We start from the raw sequence: 17,751 nt of genomic DNA, 5'->3' as shown, positions 1-17,751 counted from the left end.
TTGGTAATAAAATTTTTCATAAATTAAAATTAATAAAGATTTCATAAATACCTTTTAATTTCACATGTATGAATCTTAATCATTTCCTCCATTAAATATTTATGCTGGAATAAAAATTAAGATACTGGGGCTTCCCTGGTGGCGCAGTGGTTGAGAGTCCACCTGCCGATGCAGGGGACACGGGTTCGTGCCCTGGTCCGGAAGGATCCCACATGCCGCGGAGCGGCTGGGCCCGTGAGCCATGGCCTCTGGACCTGCACGTCTGGAGCCTGTGCTCCGTGACGGGAGAGGCCATGGGGTGAGAGGCCTGCATACCGCAAAAAAAAAAAAAATTAAGATACTGACTCAACGAGAAAAGATAAAATTGGCTACCTTATTCAGCCATTATAAATTAAAATGTGCAAACTTAACACTAGACAATTCAATTTCTTTCATTTTATTTTTAAGATGGCTCCATTTCTCAGGACAGAACAATACAAATACAAGATTCAGTCCTTGGGACTGGCTGAGACGACATTCATCTGCTCTCCTTAAAGCACTAGCTCAGCTCTCAAAGAGGAATTACAAATCTGAGAAGTTAGGGAAAGGTGTAGACTAGGAATTCTAATTAAACAAGAAAAATCGATTACTGACATTGGTACTCTAATCTTCACATCAGTATTAATACAAACTCAACCCTTTCCAGTCAGGGAACCTGCCATTCCATTCCTAATCAAGTGGTTTTAAAACCTCAAAAAGTAAAAGAATTTCATAAAGGTGTAAACCAATATGTTTCCTTTAGAGTCACTGCAATATAGAAGAGAAATTTTTTTTGTAAGCTTCTCTTTCTGAGTTCTGCAGGCTTCATGGTACTTCAGAGCCCAAATAATCAAGCAGTTCATGACAAAAGATAAAAGTGAAAAAGTAGACACAGAGATCTGTGAAAACTTCGCCCATTTTGCTATAAGTATCCATTGATCGATTTATCACTTCAGCAGGAATTCCGGATAACAGAAGCGCAGCTGTTAGCACTGTTGTCTTTATCTTCTTTTCACCCTGCATAGAGAAAGACTTCAATAAATCTTACAGCTTTCAGAAGACTACTTAAGCTCTATAAAAACATCAGTGCTGCTATTTTTGCCTAACTGATTTCAAAACTGTTAATGAAGTTTCAAAATATCAATCAATAATATATGAAGAAACATTTACTGAGCATATAATATGTAAAGCAGCAAACTGCTAGGCAATAGGGAAAAGACACCATTCTTGCTATCAAAAGTTTTTTAAAAAAGTCTTACCTTGGAGGCAAGATATAAATAATAATTTAAGATACATACAAAAGCTCAAGACAAAAACAGGAAAAGCATTACCAGACAGGACATAAATAATTGCTAAATGAATGACATGGATGACGTGTGCTATAGTGGCTCAAAGGAGACAGAAATTACTCCAGGGTTTTTACGTATAAGTAAAGCACAGGGAAGGATTTCAGAAGGAAGTGGAATTAAAAACAGGCCTTTAAGAATGAGCAAGATTAAGATAAGCAAAAGTGAGAAGATAAATCTTATTATAAGGTTAAGTCTCATGACAACAAAAGTCAGAAGAGTAATAGGTGTACTGGAGGACAGTGAATAATTTGTAACAGAATCAAAGGAACATTCTGTAGAGTCAGCCCTAATTGCCATCCAAACGAATTCACATTTGTTTACATATGCAGCAGAATATCACTGAACATTTATTTCCTAATATAATTTTCTAGTCTCATTCTTTAAGAGATTCAAGGCTGAATTTTCATTTAATTTATTGATTTGGTATCACCAAATCCAATCACATGGTTCAAAACATTTTAAATATAAAAAGCTATAGTTACCCAAGAGAAATCAAAGCCTATGTCCACAAAAAAACCCACTCAGGAAAGTTCTTTGTTGCTTTAGACATATTAACCAAAAATTGGAAACAACCAAGACGTCCAGCAATAGGTAATTAGACAAATTAATGGATACACTCACTCAACTGGAGCATTACTCAGGAAAAAAAAAAAAAAAGAGAGAGAGAGAAAGAGAATGAACTACTTATGCACTCAACAATATGGATGAATATCAAAAATATGATGCTGAATGAAAGAAGCCTTGCACAAAGAAGTACAAACAGGAATGATCCCATTTAAAATAAGTACTAAAACAACCAAAACTAATCTACAGTGGGAAAAAGAAAATCAGACCTTCATGGTGCAGGGGTTGGGACTGCCTGGAAAAGGACATGATGGAACTTCCTGACAGTAATGTTCTAAATCTTAAAGGATTTGGGTTTCACGGGTTGTCAAAACTCATTAAATGGTATAATAAAGACTTGAGCATTTCACCGTATGAAAATTTTACCTCAAAATAACGAAAAATAACCATAAAGAAACACTGAATTGTGTGTGTGTGTATATATATATATATATATATATATATATATATATATATATATATAAAAACTGAAATGTGTAGGGGTAAAATATACTGATGTCTTCATCTACAACATACTTTGAAATGCATCAAGAAAAAAGATGTATTAAAAAAAGATGTATTGAAAATGGATAGAAAATTGGGTGAATATATGATAAATACAATGAAATGTTCACTACAGAATCTAGGTGGTAAGCATAAACGGGTGTTCACTGCACAATTCTTTCAACTTTTCTGTTGAAACCTGTTAACAACAAAATATTTTGTTGAAAGAAAATTATACAGTAATCTCCCTTCCTTTTCTCTCCCCATTTACCTAGTAACCAACACACACTCTATCACAAATAACCACCGTTAAAAATTTCATGTAATATTCTTCCAGAGTTTCTTTACACATATACAAGCAAAATGAAATACATACGATTTTCCTCCTTTTTACAAAAAAAAGGAGTATACTATAGATGTTATTCTGTATTTTTATATCTTAATATTTCTTGGCGAGCTTAACATTATCAGTACATGGAGACCTTTATCATTCTGAATGGATAGGCCATAATTTTTTTTAACTAGTCACTTTTCAGTAGACATTTAGGTTGTTTCCAAACTTTTGCTATTGCAAAACTAAAATCAGTGTTTCAAGGGTAAATTTCTAAACAAATGCTTTAATTAAAATTACATTTTTGGAGGGGATCAATGAATATACATCTATATCATAAAAAAAGTTTTAATTAAAAAATAAAATTACAGGGCTTCCCTGGTGGCACAGTGGTTAAGAATCCGCCTGCCAGTGCAGGGGACACGGGTTAGAGCCCTGGTCCAGGAAGATCCCACATGCCGCGGGGCAACTAAGCCCGTGCGCCACAACTACTGAGCCTGCGCTCTAGAGCCCACGAGCCAGTTACTGAGCCTGCACGCCACAACTACTGACGCCCGCGCACCTAGAGCTGGTGCTCCGCAACAAGAGAAGCCATCGCAGTGAGAGGCCCGTGAACTGCAATGAAGAGTAGCCCCCACCCGCCACAACTAAAGAAAGCCCGCACACAGTAAAGACCCAAAGCAGCCAGAACTAAAATAAATAAATAGATAAATTTATTTTAAAAATAAAATAATAAATAAATAAAATTACATACCTTTCTTTACTCTTTTACTTTGTGGATTTGACTATTTGACCCCTCAAAAATATGTTTCAAACCCATTAAACACACACATGAGGTCTATCAGTGCATTACAAATGACTAAGCAAACAGTAAAGTAGCCATTTTTAAGCAAAAATCTCACACAAAAACTCAATTACACAAGTAAGGTTATCTTCTCTAATGGCAAGGCAAGTTCCATAAAACTGTATAGCATAATTGGAGTCAAGCTGACCAGATAAACACTGATACTCCCCATGATTCTGCTCTGTAAGTGTGGCCAAATATTTCTTACAAATATCAGACGCTTGGCATTAAAGATAAAGCGCGCTGTCATTAAGTGTTCAGTAAGGAGCACAGTAAGATAACTGAACCCATTTTAAAAATAACTTCCTTTGTTAAAAACAAAATGTATTACTAAACTTACTAAGTAACTAAGTTGAACACTTTCTTAGACAAGTACTATTCAAACTCTGTCATGAGGGTTTTCCCCTATTCCATGGTGGACCAACATTTTTGTAAAATATGATAAAAATGTTATGGCAATGTCATATTGCTATACAAGTTTCTAATTACTCACTTTCTGAACTGAACTTATTACAAACAGAAACAAATAGTTTGAAGATCTGCACTTGTGAGCCAATCACTCTTTGAATAGCACTGATTCAGACCATAAGTATAAATAATTTTAAGTTCTTAAAATCATCTAGTTGTTAATCAATCTAAATATATCACCATAATTCAGAAAAAATTTTAATTTACCTTAGGAAAATATTTGTATAGTCCCATGTATGCAAGTTGTAAAGTAAGAAATGGAGCAAATATGGACTGTGAAGACAGAAGATAAAGTTACATATTTCCAACATAATCATTCAAATCACAATAAATCAAACTAACAGCAGTTATAAAATTCCAAGCAAAAAAACTGTAATAAAATATTTAATTTTAGTGGCTGAAAGGATTGTTTCTGCAAAAGAGTGACAAAAATAAAGAGATTTGATTTCCTTAACATAAAACATGTTTCTCAAGTCACATTCTATCAACATCCTCCAAAATTCCCTCTCTCTTAAAAACTTATCTTTTAAATAATTTAAAAGGTAACTTCTCAGCGGTGATTGATGTATAATCATCATGCAGTAACATCTCTCTCATCTAGAAGTAATTAACTGACAGTTTGAAAGCATACCTAAAAGGCTCAATACTCAAAAGAGATGCCATACATACCTCACTCACACTTCAGGGCAAGGAATGAATTCATCTCTGGCCCTCAAATGACGAGGTGTTTTTATTATAGATAAAATGGCTTGGTTATCTCACTTCTCACACAATAAAACAGAAAAGATCAAAATAATACCTAATTTACATTTATTTCTAAAGTTAAAATAGGGAGTGAAGGAGCAAATATTACTAGATGGAAGAATAGTGAGAGCAGTGATTAATAGCTGAAAATCTGACAGCAAAAAAAACACCCAGAAAGCCAAAAAACCTCACACGAAATGAGGTACAAAAATAGGACATAATTTTAAAAGCATGGAAGTACAGAGCCCTTTAGATAAGACAAAAAAAGTAGCTATACATCTCACTAAACGCTGAAAGCTATGATGCCAATTTATCATCAGGAAAAAAAAAATCAAATCTGTTCAACAGATTCTCTTTAAGAAAAAACTGGCATAAAAATAGACTTTTAGGGACTTCCTCGGTGGCACAGTGGTTAAGAATCTGCCTGCCAACGCAGGGGACACAGGTTCGAGCCTCGGTCCGGGAAGATCCCACATGCCGTGGAGCAACTAAGCCTGTGTGCCACAACTACTGAGCCTGCAAGCCACAAGTACTGAGCCCACGTGCCACAACTATTGAAGTCCATGTGCCTAGAGCCCACGCTCTGTAACAAGAGAAGCCACCGCAACGAGAAGCATGCACACCACAAAAAAGAATAGCCCCCACTTGCCGCAACTAGAGAAAGGCTACGTGCAGCAACAAAGACCCAATGCAGGCAAAAATAAATTAATTTTTTTTTTAAAAGATGGGAATTTCCATTAAAAAAACAGACTTTTAAAAACTTTTTTTCTGGGCTTCCCTGGTGGCACAGTGGTTAAGAATCCACCTGCCAATGCAGGGGACGCGGGTTCGAGCCCTGGTCCAGGAAGATCCCACATGCCGCAGAGCAACTAAGCCTATGAGCCACAACTACTGAGCCTGCACTCTAGAGCCCGCGAGCCACAACTAGAGAAGTCCACGTGCCTGGAGCCTGTGTTCCACAGCAAGAGAAGCCACCGCAATGAGAAGCCCGTGCACCGCAACAAAGAGTAGCCCCCGATCGCCCTAACTAGAGAAAGCCCGCGTGCAGCAACCAAGACCCAACACAGCCAAAAATAAATAAATAAAATAAATAAATTTTAAAAATAATAATAATAAAAACTTTTTTTCTTAATAACATAAACCTTAATTATCTGAAAATTTACTTAATGTGGCTGGTATTTGGTAGGTATTCTTAAAATGTCTACTGAATGGAAACACCTCAAAGAGCAAGACACTGTTACGCTTTTCTTCTTTCCTCCACATACTATGAAACAAAGGACCAATAAATCCCAACTTTCACTGAACAGCCATGGCATATGAAGGTACAACAAAAAATGGACTGCTCCTATGATAATACTACACTATAAAATGCAGAATGCCTTCTGAACCATAAAAAAATTACATCACATCCAGGACCATAGGAACTGCATTTTAATATTTCAAATTTGAAAAGTGGTAATTAATATCTCTATATATGTAGGTAATTTACTCTTTGGTTTTGGAATCAAAGTGCTTGGGTTTAATCCCAGCTGTCACTTAGTAGTGTGACCCTGGACAAATGATTGCACCTCTCTGAGTCTTCATTCCTTCATCTATAAAACAGATTCAAATGATACCTGGTTCACTAGGGGCAGTACAGGAATAAAGATGCAGACATAGAGAATGGACTTGAGGACATGGGGAGGGGGAAGGGTAAGCTGGGACGAAGTGAGAGACTGGCATGGACATATATACACTACCAAATGTAAAACAGATAGCTAGTGGGAAGCAGCCGCATAGCACAGGGAGATCAGCTCAGTGCTTGGTGACCACCTAGAGGGGTGGGATAGGGAGGGCGGGAGGGAGATGCAAGAGGGAGGGGATATGGGGATATATGTATATGTATAGCTGACTCACTTTGTTATAAAGCAGAAACTAACACACCATTATAAAGCAATTATATTCCAATAAAGATGTTTAAAAAAAATGATACCTGGTTCAAGAATGAGGTTAAATGAATTAATATATGTAAAGCACTTAGAATGTTACTTAGCATGTAGAAAGATTTTAGCAATTATTATCAAGCTCTGTATTTAACCAGAACACCTCATTCTATACCTAAGGCGAATAGCAGTTTATAACACATCTCCAAACATCCACATGAATCTAGTAAATATTAAGTTACTGTTGGCAATGAATCTTACAAAAGCACTCATTATTATAATCAATTTGCATTTTCCACTGTTTCTTACCAAATATTTGCAAACAAAAGCTCTGACTCCAAAGGCAAGAAGAGCACATCCCACCAATCTAAATATTCGAAAAGAGTCAAATTCTTCAGTTGTATTTCCATCCTCTTGGTTGGGTTTTTCACTAATCAACTGTTTCCTTAGCTTCATTGCTTCTTCAAATCTGGAGAGGTACTGTTCTAGGCCATGGCGAGAACCCCTCTGGACAGTGTCTGCTGTCAGGTCTTCTCTGTTGCGCTGCCGGAGCTCAAGGCTTACATCCATACTGCACTCAGGAGGTTTAATGAAAGAGTCCAATTTGTCTCCCAGCTGAGTCCCCTTTACCTCGGCCACACCACTCTGCTGGTCAGTTGTTCCTGTACTGACCGAATCACCCAGCACTACTCGCTTTGAAACTGAAGGAATGGTGAGGGAGTTCAGTTTATCACTGTCCTGCTGCTTTGATTTTGTTTGACTTTCTTCTTCTGAGAAAAGAAATTTAGAAGACTTAAGTATTACATACTGGCAAACATCTTTCTTATTACTATTTAAAAATATGCCACTAGAGCTAGAACTTCACAGCCTCTGAATTTAATACTGGTTCTTCATAAGACAAACTAGTTCCTTCCTCTACACACTCAAAATGTCAAAAAGAGTATTCCTTCAGAGGACAGACCCCAAACTTTGGAGGTAGAAGATAACGCTATTATACAAATTGGGAAAGACAGGGATGGAGATTTTTTTAAATCTGTATTTTTAATATTACATTTCTGAATCCAGAGTCCTGTCAGCACAGGGTGTGGCATATACTACAGCTACAGTTTACGTAATCCTACTGTAATCTGGCAGCCATTAGCAGGTATTTAAGCAGTTTTAAGATGCTGTTCCGGTTTAAAACAAAACAAAGGGGAAAAAAAACCTTTAATGACAGATAAAATAAAAATTTCAAAGCAAAATAACAAAGTAGAAGCTTTAGGAAAGAATAAATATTCTACTATTAATCATTAAAGGGGAAAATGCGTCTTCTAACGATTGTTCTAGAATTTGAAATAGGGCTCTTACCTCTCTTGGCAGTTTTCAGTCGCAAACCTGTAAACTGTCTAAAAGTTCAGAGCTATATATCTAAAGCCCCACAGAGCAGAAGTCACAAGGATCTAAGGAACATGCAATCAGTGACTAAAGGCCAAATATTAAAGGCAACGCTCAATGCAAATTTAGAGAACACTAGCTCATACTGAGTGTTCAGTAAATATTCACATGAAAAAAAATTTTAAGAAACTCATTGTACATGTCATTGGGGGAGAAATGAGGAGCTCTTTTCAGTGTTAAATGCAGTTCCTGACATCACTCACATCAATCTCAGCACACTAGGAGATAAGGCCTCAGATGGGCACGTCCCACTTGTTGGGTTTCTAAAGAACGGTCCCTCCAATTTTTTTCACCTGTTTAAGAAGACCTGTAGATGACAGTGTGGAGAGCACCGAACACAGACACTAGGATTTAACCGTAAGAATCTCTGATCCAAGGAAGAACCAGGCGGCAGTTCAGTAAAGACAAGCTCATGCAGGCCGACAGAGTTACAGCAAAAGGCCAACGAAGGTACAAGCCAGGGAATGCACTGGAAGGGAAAGCATTTGGAAAGGAAATAAAGGCAGGCAATCTTCCCGACGGGCACAATAGACAGAGCAGTCTAGGGATAAAATGTGTGCACTTCAAGAGAGGCGAGGGAGTGGGGAAGGAGGAAGGGGGCCGTCTCAGGGTAACTGGGCAAAGGGCACCAGGGCAGAGGGTCTCAGGAGCGAGAGTTTCACAGCCCGCGGCGGAGGTGGAGACAACCTAAGGGCGGAGCCCCCGGAAAACTGAGGAAAGAGACTAGAAACGTCGTGGGGTTACGAAGTGCGAACTGGGGATATCATCAAAGGGACGGGGCCAGAGGGGGAGATCAGAAAGCAGGGTTTGGTCAAAAAGGTCGGCAGGGTGGAGAAGGGAAAGGAAGAATGATCCCGAAGACTCAAAAGGGATGGGCAGGAGACTGTGGGGAAACGGAGGTTCTCACCGGCGCCGCTCCCCGGCCTGTGAAAGCCCATGATTCGGTTGATGCGCTGTTCCGAGTTCATGAGCAGCTTTCTCCGCCGCAGCTCGGCCCGACGCTGGGAAGCCGACAGGCCTGAGCCCGCCGGGGCCCCCGGCCGGTCCCCGCTGTCGGTAGCGATGGTGACCGGCTCCATCTTCCCCTCCACAATCCGGGAGTGGTGACGGTGACAGCAGCGGGAGCCGCGGCGACGAAGACTCCTGGCCGGGCCGCAGAGCAAGCGTCCCTCTACCTCTGTAGACCCGCCCCCTGCCCTAGCGCTTGGCCGCATATGCAGCCTAAGCACGCGCGTCGCCTTACGGGACCAAGCGCGAGCCTTGCGCCGCCATCTTGAGTGAGGGCATCGCTGGAAGCTTCAGTTCCTCCCGCCTGGGCTGGCCCTCGTTGCTCCTCTCCCCCTGCCAGCGGTCCCCTGTGGCGTTCCCTCGGAAGTGAAGAAAACCGGCACCTAGCCTGACGCACGGAAAACGTATGGGAGCGAGGAATAAACTCTTCCTGCCTGGTGCCAGGAAGTAAAATGGAGATTGCAGCGGCAGGCACTGGTTTCCAGTGATTTTCTTCGGCCTCGCTTATAGGCTTCGGGAATGCGTAACTCCGAGAGCGACGCTTTAGGGACCCTTGCGGTTGGGATTTGTTATTGGTGCTGATTCCTCATCTTCAGTAGTGCTACTACCAAATACACACCTGGTTCGTTCCAGGCTTTCCTCGTGTCTTTGTTCAAGACTTTCCCAGTGAAGCCTTCCCTTTCCGTTCTATTTAAATTTCCACCTCTTCTCAACACTCCTTATTCTCCTTATGTGCCTTTTCTCAACAGTTATAACCGACTCGAAAGCTGAATGTACTTGTGTTTATTATCTGCTTCTTACTAAAATGTAAGCTCCATGAAGACAAGTAATGTGTTTTGTTCACGGCTGCAACTCCTAGAACAGTGTGAGCGCTTAACAGGGTTGCCTTATCCATTAGGCCATGGTGAGGGCCCACAATAGGGGCCCAAGAAAATGTTTTGTTTTGAATTTTTTTAATGGAAGTATAGTTGATTTACAATATTGTATTAGTTTCAGGTGTACAGCAAAGTGATCTGGTTATACATATTGACATATATATATGTACATGTCTATGTTCTTTTTTACATTATTCTTTTCCATTATAGTTTGTTACAAGATATTGAATATAGTTCCCTGTGCTATACAGTAAACCCTTGCTGTTTATCTATTTTATATATGGAAGTCTGCATCTGTTAACCCCATACTCCCAATTTATCCCTCCCTTGCCCTTTGGTAACCATGAGTTTGTTTTCTTTGTGAGTCTGTTTTCTAAATAAGTTCATTTATTTGAATATTTTTTTTAAATCAGAAGAAAAGTGTAGTAATAATTTTTGTATAATGATGAATCAAGCCTGGATTGTAGTCATTCTCATACTAACACAGTCATAAAATATAATTTTAAATATGCTTTTATAGAGGAAGGAGCCCACAAAAGCAAAATATCCACAGCCCACAAAAGTCATAATGCAGCCCTGGTGCACAGTAATGACTAAGTGAATGAGTAAATGAATGAAGGAATTAAATCCCTTGTCAACCCTTGCTGAGAGGACGCCATGGCCAGTTCGTACCTGAGGCTGCAGGGGGTGAGGCAGCCTAGTGTGTCCCCTGCAATGAAGCCTGCTCAAAGTCAGCAAGTGGGTGAAAACCCTGCTTAGATAGAAGGTAATAAAATACTGTTTTTAACTGTTAGTCATCTGACCCTGTCTCAGACAGAAAAGGATTATGAAAAAAAGTGTAAAAACAAACAGCAACTTATCTTTTGGGTTCAACAACGTAAGGAACTCAGGTATAAACATTGAACATTCCCCCTTGATTGGATGATAGCTAAATCTCAGGGACATGCCCTAGCTAGTAATTTTAAAGCATTAGAAAAGGTTTCCCTGCATATCTGTACAGATCTACATCACTGAGGCCCAGACTGTGCCTTAAAAACTTCTACAGTTGAAATAATTAAGTACTAGTAATAAGTGTGCACAACTTGATGAGGTAAAATCCTGATGAGTCAAGACCAAATACAGTTCCATGGTAGACAAAAGATTTTTTTCACTTGAGATAGCATATAGAAACCAAATGGATATTTTGATAGATGTGTTGATGTATGATGGCTGATGGAGTCAGGTAAGAGTTTAAAGTGTCAAGATTTCATATTACATGCTTACTTATTTCTGGGAAACCATTTCCCTATGGGGTTTCCATAGTTATTAAATTTCCTTGTGCTTCTCAGTGGTATATGATTCCTTACTAAATGATGTGCATACTTAATGATTCTTGTCTTAATTTCTGTCTCCCTCACTATAGACTTTACAAGGGCAAGCCCACCTCCATCTCTTTTTCTTGTGTGTGTGTTATTTTTTTGGTCTCGTTTTTATATTCTTTTAAAAATTTTTTAAATTAAAAAAATTTTTTTTTCCATTTTTAAAAATTGACCACTTTGCCCCATGCTTAGCACTGAGAGCTCTAGATTAAATTTACCTGAATAGTTGCAGAAATTTTTCTTTTGTGCCAAATCTTGGCATTTTCAATGAGTTTTATGTATAATTTTTATTTGATCCCAGCATTGTTTAGGTAGGCTAATATTAATACTTTATTGACAAATTGTAGCTACAAACTGACAAATATGTATGAACATATTGAGTCATAAGTAATAAAAGTAGAATTCAAATTCTCGGGTTAAATATAGACAGTAAGTTCATGCTTGGACACCTCTCTACTACATATAACAATCAGTAACAGTTAAGAACATAAAGAGAGGGACTTCCCTCGTGGTCCAGTGGTTAAGAATCCGCCTTCCAATGCAGGGGACGCAGGTTCAATCCCTGGTCAGGGAACTAGGATCCCACAAGCCACAGAGCAACTAAGCCCACGCACCACAACAACTGAGCCCACACACCGCAACGAAGATCCCGTGCACCTGCAACTAAGACCCGATGCAGCCAAATAAATAAATATTTTTTTAAAAAACATAAAGGGAAAAAAAAAGATAGCTGGCCTCAAAAACAAGAGAAACATCTCAGCAGATCAAAGTATCAGAAACAGCACAGTGGAGCTAAAGTCAGGTGCCTGTTGGGCTGCAGATCCAGAAGCTGGCAATGGTAGCGTGTAAGAGGACCTGAAAGTGCTCCACGTGAGATAAAGGGATGAACAGGACAAACTCACTGCTTGAGGTCTGCCCTCCCTGAAAAATATTCAAAATATCATTTGCTATTGGACTTCAGCTTAATAAACAGAGAGACAGAAGAGAGGGCAACAACTAGACTTCCCACTGTTGGTGACTGGAATGGTGATATCCCCAAATCACGGCAGGAGCCCTAAAATACCTCCATGAGCCCTAGTTTTGGGAAAAAGCAACTAGAAAACCCATAGACAGGGAGGGGGAAAGCTTGGACTGAGAGAGATGTGCTAAAATGAAAATAACAACCCTCCCAATCAAATAAGCCTAGAAACCCAAATTCTAACAAACATGAAGAAATACAACATTTAAATTCTGCCACCCAAATTAAAAATTGGAATTCACTCCAGAAAGAATGTTATAGAACAATTTTAATACATTATTGAACAAAATAGGCAGAAATTAATCAAAAATAAGGTTAGTTATACAAATATAAAAATCAATAGATGAGATTAAACTCCAACTGGGCGTAGTCACAGAGGAATTAGTCACAAGAGGAATTCTGGAGACTTCCCTGGTGGTCCAGTGGGTAAGACTCTGCACTCCCAATGCACTCCCGGGGCCCGGGTTCCATCCCTGGTCAAGGAACTAGATCCCTCACGCATGCCACAACTAAGAAGTCTGCATGCCGCAACAAAGAGCCCGTGTGCCGCAACTAAGACCCGAGCAGCCAAAATAAATTTTAAAATAAATAAATATTTTTTTTTTAAAAAAAGGAATTCTGAAGGTAAAAAAAGAATAGAGGGAATGACAGAAGCAAATATTTTAAGAGAAAATATATGTCAATTATACCTAAGTTTTAAAAATAAATAAAAATTTTAAACGTAACTGAGAATTTTCCAGAATTGAAGATAGACAAGGATCTCCAGATTAAAGCATGCTCTGAAAAGCAAGCAGGGTAAACAGTAAACTCAGAGTATTAAAAGTATAGAATATTAAGGATAAAAGAAAAATCTTAAAAGCTAACAGATTATCTTCAAATAAACAATTAGACTTACAGTAGGCATCTTATCAGTAACAAAAGGGTCCACAAGACAGTGAAGTAGTATCTTAAACATATTGAGAATTAAAAAATTGAAAACGCTTTCAATCTAGAATTTTATTTTAATTATTTTTTTTTTGCGGTATGTGGGCCTCTCACTGTTGTGGCCTCTCCCGTTGCGGAGCACAGGCTCCGGACGCGCAGGCTCAGCGGCCATGGCTCACGGGCCCAGCCACTCTGCGGCATGTGGGATCTTCCCGGACCGGGGCACGAACCCGTGTCCCCTGCATTGGCAGGAGGACTCTCAACCACTGTGCCACCAGGGAAGCCCCCAATCTAATATTTTAAACCTAGCTGTTCTTGAAGAGTGAGCATCCAGAATTTGGATTGTGACTTCCCAGACACTGACTCAGGTTTAAAGAACCTTCAGCAATAGTTTTCCATTTACTTAATTTGGGTGCAAAACATAGCACTACTCAGTGACTGTCAAGTTATTCATACCAATTTAAATAACTAATCACAGTATGTTAGCTCTTTCAATTAACTTTATTGAATAGCCAAATTGATAAGTTAGCACAGTTCAAACGGTTATTTGCATGGGTTACAAATGACTTTTTTTTTTTACAGGAATAAAACAGTGAAAATTACAAACTGTAAAAAGGAAGACATCTTGTCTCTAACGTTTCAGAGAAGCAAGATTTAACACAGCACATTGAAGATCAATACATTTTTGAATTTGAAAACAAGAATTTAATGTTACAATATTATACACTACTTTACAAAATTAAAATTTCTATATAAGGATTATATTTGTAATAGTTAATGAAATCTTGAAATCACATTTAGTGGTCCCCTAGATAACAGCTGTTATTCATCTTTGATTAGAAGAAAATCTTTTATTCTAATTATTGTAAAACAGTCTATTAGACTCAATATATTACATTAAATTAAAACAATAAAATATATGCAAACTAAAATAAATGCTACAGCTTGAGGGAATATTAATGTGCCAGACTTACAGAAATGTTATTTTAAAAATCCTAGAAATTAGAAAAATAGAGTACTTTTTATGGTAGAACTGCCATGCTCAGATTTAAATACCAAGATTGCCCTTGTCAGTTATTTTAGTAGCTGCAGATCTGTAGAAAATTCAAGGGTCTTTCATAATTTACAACTACAATAAAAAAAATATGGCATAGTGTAAATATTAGTTGCTTTACATCAAAAAGTAATACAAGATGAGATAGCAGGTAGTGCCCTAATTTAAAAAAAAAAAACAACTAAACTAAACAACACATTCAATATTGCAAAAAATAATTGCTTCATATCAATATCTCCAAAAGTTTCATTCATTCCCTCATTACTGGGAGAACAAATATTGTGAATCCTTACTAAAGTTATGTTTTTTATGACCTGACTATTATAAAATTATTCTGGATTGCACATGTTATGCAATATCTAAAATAATTTTTTAAAGTAAATTTGTGTAATACACTAACAAAGCATGTTGTAATAACAAGAGTCATACCCACTTAGGGATAAAAGTGAGGCACAAGGAAGATTATTGTCCCTAGGAGCACAAACTTTTCCCTCTGGAAGATTCTTTACTACTATTAAAAAAGAACCTACAATATCAACATTTAAAATTCACATTATGAACAGAATTTTAGTTATTTTAAGAAACATCAGTGCATAATAATGACTCAGTTTCTTCAGAAGAGGGGAAAATATAAATGTATTCTAACTAGCTACAATTTGAAAATTGCTTCCTAATAAATGAAGCAGCTTTCAAGAAAATTTCCAGTTCAATGTACCACTTGCATACTGAAAATAAACCTTAACACTGCTTAAGGGAGATAATATTTTTATAGAACACAATTATTTTGATCTTGCTGGCAAGCAGTAGTATATACTCTAGTGGGACCTGTTTCTTCCCTACCCCAAAACAATTCAGTTAAAGTCAGCTCATATTGATGTAAACCTGAAAGTTACTATTTCATTGGTGATCATATGAGATCAAGATTGTAAACACATTTTTCTAACCCATTAAAACAAAGAAACAAAAATCTTTTCATCAAGTACTATTCATGAACAACTTTTACTTTAAGAAGTTCATATAAGACAAGATGAATCTGTGAAAACTGGACCAAACTCTTTTAAAGATATTTTATCACGGCACTTTAAACATACAGATGTATAATTTACCTATTTGTAAACAAAATTCACTGAATAGTTTTGACTATAATATTTCTCTGGCCAAATCAAAAAGCAGTTTCTTAAGCATGTTCAGGAATCAAGTTTCTTTTGTAATTTTCATAAATCAGATTTGTGTAATCTTAATATCCACTAAACCAAACAGTGGCATTCATGCTTTAATTTTTAATATCCAAGAATAAATCTTATGAGCAGCTTCCAATTTAATTATTAAACTCCTTAGAAAAATGTTACTGATGCATTTGAGACAGCATTTAAGAAACCTTTAATTTCTTTCATTCATACTCATTTCACCAATATAATGCTTTTATTATACATCACAGAGCAAAAATGTACCAAATAAAACCCACTTAAAGGATCAAGATAACTAAGTTTCTCATCTCCTTATTATCATTGCAAGTCCCAACATATTTATGAAGACAGCTCAGATTCTTTTCACTGCAGAATAAGACAGTGTATCCAACCAAGTCTTCTGCAGTCAAATCAGAAAACTACATATAGTTTTCACCTCAAATCAGGGACATTCTTCTTCAAGTATAGAGAATACTGACAGATTTTAAAGCTTGACTGTATCACTTCATAGTCTTCTCAAGCTAGACTAGAGTTAGTTTACTCTAGTCTTAGTTAACATAATGATCCTTTTTCTTCCTTAAAAAAACAACTGTGAGGGATGGATTCTAGTTTTCCAACATATTATTTACTTAAGAAATTTTTTGATTTTAAAAAGATCATTATCAATGGATTTGTAACTTCCCTGCAACATTTAGTCTTGTGAGGTTTTAAATGTAGCAGCCAAAAATTCAGAAAAAAACGAGAAATATACATTTGGAACACAGAAGTCTTTATTTTACAAAATGTACTTTGCCTCTGCAATACTGTCTTATTTCAATCCATAACAACTCAAACATAATTGGCAGCAAAGGAAAAAAGGTATCCAATCGTATATAGATATATTTTGATTTAAAAAATACAGTATTTCAGAGTCGCATGTTTGCTGTGTTCCTTTATTTGCTATAGTTTGTTGAGATCACAGTGAGAACATATAATCATCACATTAGTCCACAAACCTAATAGGAAAGGAAAGTATTACACATTTTCAGGTGTTCTGCATTATTGTAACTTTCCTTAGAAATTACTAAGTATCTTCATTTGTTCATTTATTCACTTGCTGTTGTATATGCAAGAGGAATTCATAATATGATAATGCAGATTCTGTTCTGTCTTCTACCATGTTTTGAAGGAAGTTTGCTTTCATTGGACTCTCATCCCTTAGGAATAAAAGACAAATATTTACATACATTAGACAAAATGTAATAGTAACATAAACAGTGGATTTGTCACAAAGCTTTTGACACACATTTTGCTAATAACTGGATATAAAGCATAACTTAGTAATATTTATTAAAAAAAATTTCTTTTTCTATATTCTTCTAAAGAGTTTGCGGGAATTCCCTGGCAGTCCAGTGGGTAGGACTTTGCACTTTCACTGCCGGGGCCGGGTTCCAACCCTGGTCGGGGAACTAACATCCTGTAAGCTGCTCAGTGTGGCCAAATCAATCAATCAATCAATCAAGAGTTTGCTTAAGCAAAAGGTCACACATATTTGAGTCACAAGGACTCAAAACAGGTCCTTGCAAGGCCAAATTGTTTCACTATCAGTAAATGACAAATTCAACTTACCTTATTACATAAAGTATTGGGTAAAATGGTCTCTGTTCTCTAAGCCAAGAGATGAAAGCTATTGTTCTGGCAGATTCTGGTGTATCAAGTTCTGGAAGGTCTGTCTATTAAACAAAAACCAGCAACATCCAACTTATTCTAACCATCTACAGTGTTTTTCAAACTTTATCTTGTGTAAGAATCACCTGGGGATCTTGCTGAACTGCAGACATTGATTTAGGAGGTCTGGGGAGGAGCCTGAGATTCTGCATACCACAGTTTTCTAGTAAGGGGTTGGAAACTTCTTAAAGGGACAGATAATAAATATTTTAGGTTGGCAGGTCATTTGGTCTCTGTTGCAATTCTCAATTCTGCCACTGTTCCACTGAAGTTGCCATAGACTATACATTATAACATCTAGAATTAACTGATCCATTCAGGCAGTTATTACAAATATATCCATTTCTTATCTCCTCATTACTTAAAATGCCTAGTCATCCAGACCAGCCATTAAGCTACTGCT

The 17,751-nt window shown here is 37.4% G+C and overlaps 2 protein-coding genes across 6 annotated transcripts in view; both read right to left on the bottom strand.

Moving 5' to 3' along the window:
• Positions 1-420: 420 nt before the first annotated feature.
• CAMLG (calcium modulating ligand) lies at positions 421-9,909 on the bottom strand. 2 transcript variants are annotated; one of them, XM_019924440.3, is made up of 4 exons: positions 9,125-9,886; positions 7,093-7,553; positions 4,325-4,390; positions 421-1,035 (listed from the first exon to the last, which is right to left on the bottom strand). In XM_019924440.3, the coding sequence occupies exons 1-4, from the start codon at positions 9,429-9,431 to the stop codon at positions 844-846; spliced, it is 1,026 nt and encodes a 341-aa protein (XP_019779999.1). In that variant the 5' UTR covers positions 9,432-9,886; the 3' UTR covers positions 421-843. The 2 variants fall into 2 exon arrangements, with proteins under 2 accessions (XP_019779999.1, XP_019780000.1); XM_019924441.3 differs by lacking the exon at positions 4,325-4,390 and having other exon boundaries at positions 9,125-9,909.
• A 3,973-nt stretch (positions 9,910-13,882) lies between these two features.
• Positions 13,883-17,751, bottom strand: part of SEC24A (SEC24 homolog A, COPII coat complex component) — a 63,170-nt gene continuing 59,301 nt past the window's right edge. For all 4 annotated transcript variants that reach the window (XM_004316901.4, XM_019924438.3, XM_019924437.3 and 1 more), the window contains 2 exons: positions 17,250-17,353; positions 13,883-16,837 (listed from right to left, as the gene is read on the bottom strand). In XM_004316901.4, coding sequence (XP_004316949.1) covers positions 16,723-16,837; positions 17,250-17,353 — 219 coding nt within the window. In that variant the 3' untranslated portion in view covers positions 13,883-16,722. The remainder of the gene's footprint in view (positions 16,838-17,249; positions 17,354-17,751) is intronic.

The sequence above is a fragment of the Tursiops truncatus genome, chromosome 3 (genome assembly GCF_011762595.2).
Source record: "Tursiops truncatus isolate mTurTru1 chromosome 3, mTurTru1.mat.Y, whole genome shotgun sequence".
Taxonomy (NCBI): Eukaryota; Metazoa; Chordata; class Mammalia; order Artiodactyla; family Delphinidae; genus Tursiops; species Tursiops truncatus.
The sequence above is the reverse complement of the archived record's forward strand: the minus strand, read 5'-3'. Positions and strand labels throughout refer to the sequence as shown.

Coding starts and splice junctions, on each gene's coding strand:
- CAMLG (XM_019924440.3), bottom strand. CDS start 9,431: ATGCGGCCAAGCGCTAGGGCAGGGGGCGGGTCTACAGAGGTAGAGGGA. Junction 4,391..7,092: donor CTTTTGTTTGCAAATATTTG/GTAAGAAACAGT, acceptor CTGTCTTCACAG/TCCATATTTGCTCCATTTCT. Junction 1,036..4,324: donor TATACAAATATTTTCCTAAG/GTAAATTAAAAT, acceptor TTCTCTATGCAG/GGTGAAAAGAAGATAAAGAC.